This window comes from Panthera leo, chromosome B3, assembly GCF_018350215.1.
Source record: "Panthera leo isolate Ple1 chromosome B3, P.leo_Ple1_pat1.1, whole genome shotgun sequence".
NCBI lineage: Eukaryota > Metazoa > Chordata > Mammalia > Carnivora > Felidae > Panthera > Panthera leo.
In genome coordinates, this window is record NC_056684.1 from 85,390,961 (window position 1) to 85,398,918 (window position 7,958).

At 57.3% G+C, this 7,958-nt stretch overlaps 1 protein-coding gene across 6 annotated transcripts; it reads right to left on the minus strand.

Annotated features, from left to right (window-relative positions):
* Positions 1-2,702: 2,702 nt before the first annotated feature.
* On the minus strand, positions 2,703-7,143 carry NKX2-1 (NK2 homeobox 1). 6 transcript variants are annotated; one of them, XM_042940619.1, is made up of 4 exons: positions 6,859-7,143; positions 6,343-6,574; positions 5,273-5,658; positions 2,703-4,308 (listed from the first exon to the last, which is right to left on the minus strand). In XM_042940619.1, the coding sequence occupies exons 1-4, from the start codon at positions 6,929-6,931 to the stop codon at positions 3,572-3,574; spliced, it is 1,428 nt and encodes a 475-aa protein (XP_042796553.1). In that variant the 5' UTR covers positions 6,932-7,143; the 3' UTR covers positions 2,703-3,571. The 6 variants fall into 6 exon arrangements, with proteins under 6 accessions (XP_042796553.1, XP_042796555.1, XP_042796559.1 ...); XM_042940621.1 differs by lacking the exon at positions 6,343-6,574 and adding an exon at positions 5,756-5,900 and having other exon boundaries at positions 6,859-7,141; XM_042940625.1 differs by lacking the exon at positions 6,859-7,143 and adding an exon at positions 5,756-5,900 and having other exon boundaries at positions 6,343-6,408.
* Between the last annotated feature and the right edge of the window lie 815 nt (positions 7,144-7,958).

Genomic DNA, 7,958 nt, shown 5'->3' on the forward strand with positions numbered 1-7,958 from the left:
TGGGGGGGGGGGGGCGCGGCAGCCGGGTCTCCCTTCTCCCCTGCTCAGAGCATTTCTGGCCGACTCTTCTCGCCTTTCCAGAACCAAGTCCAGTCCCCGGCCTGGCCGACTGAGAGGGCTGCTTTCCTCCCTCTCCGACCCACAGCTCCAAGTTCCCAGGCTGGGGAGGGGGTGGTGTGCCGCTTTGGGATGCTAAACATCAAACAAGCCAAGCCTGGGGTTTCAGGCCCCAAGCCACTAGAGCCGCTCTCCAGGGCTCTCGAGAAAGTCCCCGTGTTTACTTGGCAGGGTGGGGTGGGGGAGAGGAGGTATGGGGGATGCTGTCTGCAAGATCTCCCCCACTCTCCTCACCCGTCAGGGTTTAGGGATGGGTGGGGTGCATAGGCGGGGGCGCTCAGCTTCTCTGGGATCTTGGGGCGAACTGCGCTGCCCCCTACGTGGGAAAGCTTCCGGCTCTTCCAGCATTCAGGGCCAAGGACATCCCCAAAAGGCTGATTTCTCCGGGCCAGAACCTGGGCCAGAGATGCTGGAGACCGAGGGGAGGTCTACTTCAGGAGTAGATGATGACAAGCGTCGCAGAGGCTCTTCGAGATGTGGGCTGGGGAATGTTCCCAGGCTGGGGTCTTTAGCTGCGCCCAGCGCGCACACGTTTCCCTATCAAAAAAGCTTCAGCTTTCGTTCCACGGCTGCTTCCTGAAGTTACTACACTCTCCCGGCCAGAGCGTGATGGATGGAGAGAAGCAGCCAAGCCTCTATTTGTCTCGGTCCCATCCACAGACCCGGCTGAAATCACCTCCTTCCCCCACCCCACACCTGAACAAGTAAACAGACTTCAAACTAAGCCGACCCTAGACGGCAGGGAGAAGAATGTATTTGAGAAAATTCCATCCAGTGTAAGGGTGATAAGGCCGAGGGTACCACAACCCACTAAAAATTGTGACTCTCAGGCGCCTGCTCCCGGCTAGGAGTTGGGGGAGCAGCCATCCTTGCCAGTGTCCTGCCTCAAGCCCCACCTGCTTCCCCTCCCCCGCCCCCGGGGCTTGTGCTGGGCCTGGGGCAGGTTGAGTGGAATCTCCCATCCCCCATGGAATTGGGACCTTAGAGCAAACATCTCCCTGGCAAAGACCCAGCGCGAGCTGTGACTCGACCACCTATGCACCCTGTCCCGGGACCACTGCTGCTCTTTCCAACACAAGTGTTCAAACTTTACTGATTTTTGCTTGTTTACCAAAATGTGAGGCCTGCTGAGATTTTCCCCAACCAGCACACTCTGTAAACCCAACCAACTATCCTCGGATTCTCCAGTCTCTTCTGGATATTGGAAACCATATCTCAGCAGCCAGACCCAGGGGAGGAAGCTCACCCTGGCCCCCAGTCCTAAGGCATTCAGGGAGAGGAGCCCCCAGGAAGTTAACAAAGAATACTGCTGGTCATGGAGCAAGGCCTTGGTCTATGCAATTTCCTTCACAAGTGGGGTATGGGAAAAGTCCGGTGAAAAGAGAGATGGAGACAGAATGAGATGAAAAGAAGAGAGGAAGAAAAGATGAAGAGAGGGAAGAAAGGAAAAAGAAAGATGGAATTCTGGGCATGAAATGAGTAAATGCCAAGTATGAACCCCACAAACACTTTCAGGCTAATAGGAGCTCACCCGGCCACTTTTGTTGGGTAGGTTTATCAAGGGTGACACTGAAACCGGCAATAGCCCATCTAGGGACTATGATTTCTCTCTGTCCACAGCCACTCCTTCCTCCTCCCCTCCTCAGGGCAACCTTCCCCAACAACCACATCTGGGTACCAAAGAGACCAGGAAATTAGAAGGAGGGAGAAAGGTCAAAGATGATTATTTTGCTGGGGTGGTGGTGACAGGGGGTGGGCAGCGAGAAGTAGAGAGTTGGAGACAGGAAAAAGATTCCTTACTACAAAGATATTCCAGAGATGGAAACCGGTGGAACAAAGAGGGAAAGCCCAGCTTCCAAAGTCCTGCCTTTGGTGTAGCCCAGTCAGAAACCTCCCAAGACCAGAAAGACCCTGAGAGGCTTGGGATCCATGTCTAACCCTGCATGGGGGATAGCTGTTTTAGAACAGAACAGAACAGAGACCCAGATAAACTTTCCCTCTTTTGAAAATAGTCTTCCCCTGAATTCCAATTCTGACGAGGCTCTACAGCAGATTAGAAACAAGGATTGGTGTTGAAATCTACAGGGACCATTCGTTCAGTAAAAATGATCCCTCATTCAGATTATTTAAAATGCATGTTATTTAAACATTTTAAAGTCTTAAACGTTGCCTTAGCTGTATAAGACCACAGTAGACACTTCTGAGGTTTCAAAAAAAAACCCCAAAAAACAAAAAACCAGAAGCCTGGTGCTGAAAACTAGTCCTTTGGTCTCTTTCTCTTCCTTTCACCCTTTCCCTCCTGATGGAAGTATTTAGTTTTTTTTCCTTTTGGTTGTCAAGTCCCAGGACTGCTCAAGGTTTGGTTCTACTCAATCTGGAGACAGAACAAAACTCCATTTCCCTGTGGGACAAGGACTCTGGGCCCAGCTCTTTAGCTGGTTTAGTATCCTTTCAGCCCCCAAACAATTCCAACCCCATCAGGCCAATGATGAGCTGACCCCACCACCACCACCAAAAAAAAAAAAGCCTTTTAAAGCCAAATTAAAACCAAACAAAAGGTGGACTTTTAATCAGAAAAAGAATCCTTTTAATTTGTATAATTTATTAGAAGCTTCTTAGGAACTATATTTAAGCCAAATATCTACATAAGTTACAACAGAAAAAGACTGACGCTGCAAATACCAAACTGCCAAATAATATACACAGATTTGTCAATGCCCATAAAAAATATGATGGGCTGGGGACAGGGGTTGGTTTTGTTTTTGTTTTTGTTTTTTTTTACAACAAAATGTACAGATTACTAAAAACTAGGCATGTAGTCCAACTTTTGACAGCGTTTTACAGCTACAAGTTCACATCAAACATAAAACAATTTTAGCCAGGGCTTTTCCCCGGGGCTGAGCCTGGGCGGCCAGAGGGCGCTGGGAGGGGGCATTTCCTTTGTGTCAATGACAAGTGGGTCCTGTCGAAGAGTCTTTCCTCTCCCCAGCCCCCATCATCCCTTCAAAAGAAATCCGGGTATTTACAAGCGAGTCCGCCTTGCTGGCACAGTGTACCCAGAGTGAAGTTTGCGATCTTTAGAGTCCAGAGCCAGTCATCGTGGAGCCCTCTCCAAACTGCACCCTGCCTGAGCAAGTGAAACCATTTCAATCACCAAAAAGACACCCCAAAAGCTGTTCTTGTTATGTCCTTCTCTTTTTAAAGACTCCTTAAAGAATTGGATTCACTTGGATGTTTTTATTTTCTTTTTTTAAAAAATCCCACAAATTTTAGAAAAAAAAAAAAAAAAGACGTCCAGCAGTTTGGCTTTTGTGTTTTTTCCCCTCGGTCTAAATGGGACAGATTATTAAGAAAAGTCGAAGCGCAGGGAGCGGCGGGTAGTTGGTGATTGTGTGACCGGCAGGAGGGGAAGCGATGAGGCAGCGCGCTGGGCCCGGCCTGGCCCGGTGTCCTCTCACCAGGTCCGACCATATAGCAAGGTGGAGCAAGACATGGTGCCATAGTCCGAGCCCGAGGAGTTCAGGTGGGACAAGCTGGAGACCTGGCCCTGAAGCGCCGCGGGGCTGGCGGCGTGGTGTGCCAGGTCCGGAGACTGGCCTGCGCTGCCCGGCTGGTGGCCCGGGTGTGCACCCAGGCCAGGGCCACCGCTGCCCACTGAGATAGCCGCCGCGGCCGCCTGAGCAGCCTGCGCCTGCTGCTGCGCCTGCTGTTGCGCGTGGCCTTGAAGGCTGCCGGCACCAGGCGCGGGGGCGCCTGCCTGGCAGGGTTTGCCGTCTTTCACCAGGACCGGCACTGCCACGCGGCGCGGCGACTGCTGCTGCGCTTGCTGCTGCTGCGGGCACCCGGCGCCCCCGCCGCCGCCGCCGCTGTCCTGCTGTAGTTGCTGCTGTGCCGCCTTGTCCTTGGCTTGGCGCTTCATCTTGTAGCGGTGGTTCTGGAACCAGATCTTGACCTGCGTGGGTGTCAGGTGGATCATGCTGGCCAGGTGCTCCCGCTCGGGCGCCGACAGGTACTTCTGTTGCTTGAAGCGTCGCTCCAGCTCGTACACCTGAGCCTGGGAGAAGAGCACCCGGCGCTTCCGGCGTGGTGCGCTTGGCAGCGGGGCCATGTTCTTGCTCACGTCCCCCAGCGAGCCCAGGCCGCCCATGCCGCTCATGTTCATGCCGCTCGCCGGGCCCATGAAGCGGGTGACTGTAGGCGACAAACGCACAGCGTCGGCGGGGACCGGGCCGGGCCAGGCCACCTCTGCCTTCCGCGGCCTTGGCCGGCCCTGCCCACCCCGACGGCTCCCTCCTCACCTAAGCTGCCTCCGCCCTGAGAGGCCTAGGTGTCAAGGATGGCTAGCGCCTGCCCCAGGCCTTGCCGTCGAGGGATTTACTGGAAAGCTCCCCACCTCAACCCCGGTTGCCTCCCCAGTCTCAGTGCTCCAGCCCAAAAGCAAAGTGGAGAAAGGCCGCTTCCGTTCCTTTCGTGCCCATCCCCGGCCAGAGTCGTGGGGTTATCGGGGCACAGGCGGTGAACTGGGCCCACACCAAAAGCTGGGGTCCCACGGTAGACCCCAACTTTGGGAGCTTAGGAGAGTGGAGTCTTCACTTTCGGAAAGCTAGAACCCCAGACGCTTTGCCTCTTGGCAGCTCTCTCTCCTGTCAGCCCCAGTGAGGGCACTTGCTCGTTCCATTTACAGCCCCCTCTGGAGCCACGCGCGCCCTTCCACCTGCCTAGACTGGAGAGCCAGCCGGGCCGGACGCCTGAGCGCGTCGCAGTAGGGCAGCCTCCGGCCCGGCCAGGCCGCGCCTCTCTGCTCCCTGCTTGCCCCCAGCTCCCTTAGGGGTTTTTTGGGGGTGGGGTGGGGGGAGGGAGGCTCTCCCTCGGCACTCCGAGGTCTCCTGCGCCGAGCAGAGCTCCTAGTCGGCCGCACTGGGGAGACGCCGAATACTGCTCGCAGGACCCCAGCGTTACCAAGTGTCTCTTCTGGGACACCTCAATCCAGCAGGGGAAAGAATCCCCAGCTCCCGCACCCTACTCCCTGGCGCGGCTGCCGGGCCGCCCACCCTGACGCCCAGTGCGCAGCTGGCAGGAGCCGCGCCTTCTGGGCTGCTCTCCCCGCGCCTCCCGTACTCAGCCCGCGGCCCGGCAGTGGGGCGGCCTCACTTACTGGCGGGGAAGCGCGGGTCTGGGTTGGCGCCGTACCATCCGGGGCCCGAGGCGCTGTTCCGCATGGTGTCCTGGTACGGCGGCAGCTCACTCATGTTGCCCAGGTTGCCGTTGCAGTAGCCCCCCACGGCGGAGTGCGAGAGCTGGGGCACCCCTGCCGCCGTCATGTGGTAGGCGGCGGTGACGGCGCCGTGGTGCCCCACGGCGTGCTGCTGCATGGCCGCGGCCGGCGGAGCCGCCTGGCCCTGCCTGTAAGCCGCCAGCGGAGCCCCGAGGCCGCCGCCCTCCATGCCCACTTTCTTGTAGCTTTCCTCCAGGGGACTCAAGATGTCAGACACTGAGAACGGAGTCGTGTGCTTTGGACTCATCGACATGATTCGGCGGCGGCTGGAGGAGGAAGGAAGAGGAGGAAAAAAAAGGGAGAGGGGGAAGGCGAAGCCTCGCTGCTTTTTTTTTCTCCCTTTGCCAAATATTCTGGTGTTACCTTAACGCCGATCTTGTTGGATGTACACGTAACCGAGTGGACCGAGTCCGCCTTAATTGGCTTGAGTGGAGGCTCGGGGGCTGCCTCGCGTTTGTTTTAGCCCGGCGCCAGGTTTTAGGCAGCCACCAGAGGCGGGGCGTAAGCGCTAAAGCAACAAGACAATAGAAGCCTACATCTTGCCCGAGATAATTAGCTTACATGCTGATGACAAGGTAAACACCTTTAAGTTTCACTTGTCAGGATTTTTAGGTCTCAAAGAGGGAGAGAGAGAGAGAGAGGCAGAGACACGACCCAAAGCATTTCTTTCCCCCTCCCCCGGACACCCCCACCCCATTTTTTGTGGGGTGCGGGCGGCGCGCGGGGGGAGACAGGGGAGGGAAAGGAGGAGGGAACCGAGAGAGGGGAGGGCAAGAGGTGGGGTGAGGAGTAGCCGAGGAGGGGGGATGGTGGGGAGGAAGGAAGGTGAATGCTGCTTTGCAACCAACTTTCGGAGTTACAAAGTGAACCACTTTCCAATATAGTCGGGGTTCCCGGGCGGGGACAAGTCTATAGAGGGAGGGGGCCAAGGGACAGGGTAGGGGTTTCACCTGAGCCTGCTGGGGCTGCTCCTCCCTCCCGCCGCGGCCTCCCAGCCCCGCGCCTTCCCACTGCCTCCGGACCACATCGGGCTTCGCGGCGCTGAGCCCCAGTCACCACCAAACGAGCTCGCGAGTCTGGGGACGAACCCTGGGGCCGCACTGTTGTTCTGCGTGTCTGTCCGTCTGTCTGCCTCTTCTGCCGCCGTCAGAGGGACACCTCTGCTCCCCGCCCCCTTTCCCCCTACCCGAGAGAGAATCCCAGCGGGCGGAGGGGACGCTGAGCAGGGGATCGGCTGCCTCGGAGAGGCTGTCCCAGATCCCCGCGTCCCCCTCCCCCCAGCTCAGGGTCTTCTCAGCGGTCCAGGGCCCCCTGCATCACGCCCCCCCCCCAACAACCCACCCGCGGCTCCCTTTCCCCACCCCCATTCCTGGCCAAGACAAGCACACTACTGGCCGCCAGAGCTGGGAAGCTGGGGGGCACTAACCCGAAGGGCCATTGCTGAAGTTGCCCCACCTCGAACAAACCTGGTGTCCCCGACCCTCGCCCATCGCCCGGACACGCGGGGTTCTGGGGCTGGAGCTGACTTTCCGAGGACATCACAGCCCCAGCACCCGAGCCCAGGGCCACGCTGTTTTCCCCTCTGATGCTTCAGGGAGGGCGCGGGCAGGGAGCGTCGTAAGTACCCGCCCGCCTGTTGCCGGGCGGAACTGAGCCTGAACCCCGGCGGGACCAGCTGGCCGGGAGGGGGCGAATCCCGAGGCGCGAGCAGCCCAGCAGGCGGGAGGCTGGGCTGAGGCTCGCCTCCGCCCGGAGCTCAGCCATGCAAAAGTGCACTTGCTTCCCCGGGAATAACCAAATATCTTTGTTTAAAGTGGCGGCGTAAATGGCCAGTCGCTTTGTGGCCACGCTGGATATTAGTAGATGAGGATCATTCTGCTTCAATTGGGCGCCTCTCATCCGGCGAGCAAGAAACTGCTTAGGAGGAAGTGGGTTTCCTGTCAGCGCGTTCCCAGGCTTCAAGTATGAGCCCCGCGCCTTGAGGGTCCTTGGGCGCCTGGAGAGGGGGAGCTGTGGGCTTTCGCTCCCCAGCCGGACCAGAGGCACCGGCCTTGCTGCTCCGGCCAGGCCCCGGCCTCCAGCCCAATGGACTACAGTGTCGCGCCCTGCGTGGCACAGATCCCGAGACCCACTCCGACTTTTCCCCCTGAGATTCCAAACGTTTTGTCGTTGTTTTGGTTTGGTTTTTCTTTGGCTCTTTTAGCCTCCTCTCCGGCTAGAGGCTGGGAGGGTGGAAAGCTCCTTGTCCAGGCTGGGGCCTCCAACACGCTGCCAGGGCCAGTTAAGGGGGCTTCTCGAACTTGTTTTTTTGTTTTCATTTTCTTTCCCCTCCTTGTAGAGAAGGAACTCCCAGTGATGAACAGGCACTTTTGAACGATTTAATTCAGCAGGTTAGGCGCCTTTTCCATTAACAGCAATTGTAGTAAGGAAACTTGTTTTGTTATTGGCTTTTTAACATTTCGGTTCTCTCCTTGAGAAGTGCTCTGTGCTCCCTCAATACAAAGCCAACTTGTATACTAACATTCGGTTTCCTCACCACCTACGTCGCTTATGAAGGGTGACAAAG

Excerpts from the sequence above, each read along its gene's own strand:
- NKX2-1 (XM_042940619.1), bottom strand. The coding sequence starts at position 6,931 with ATGTCCTCGGAAAGTCAGCTCCAGCCCCAGAACCCCGCGTGTCCGGGC. Across the intron at positions 6,575-6,858 it reads GCGAGGGTCGGGGACACCAG|GGGGAAAGGGGGCGGGGAGC; the intron begins GTTTGTTCGAGG and ends TCTCTCGGGTAG. Across the intron at positions 5,659-6,342 it reads AGCAGCCCCAGCAGGCTCAG|CCGCCGCCGAATCATGTCGA; the intron begins GTGAAACCCCTA and ends TTCCTCCTCCAG.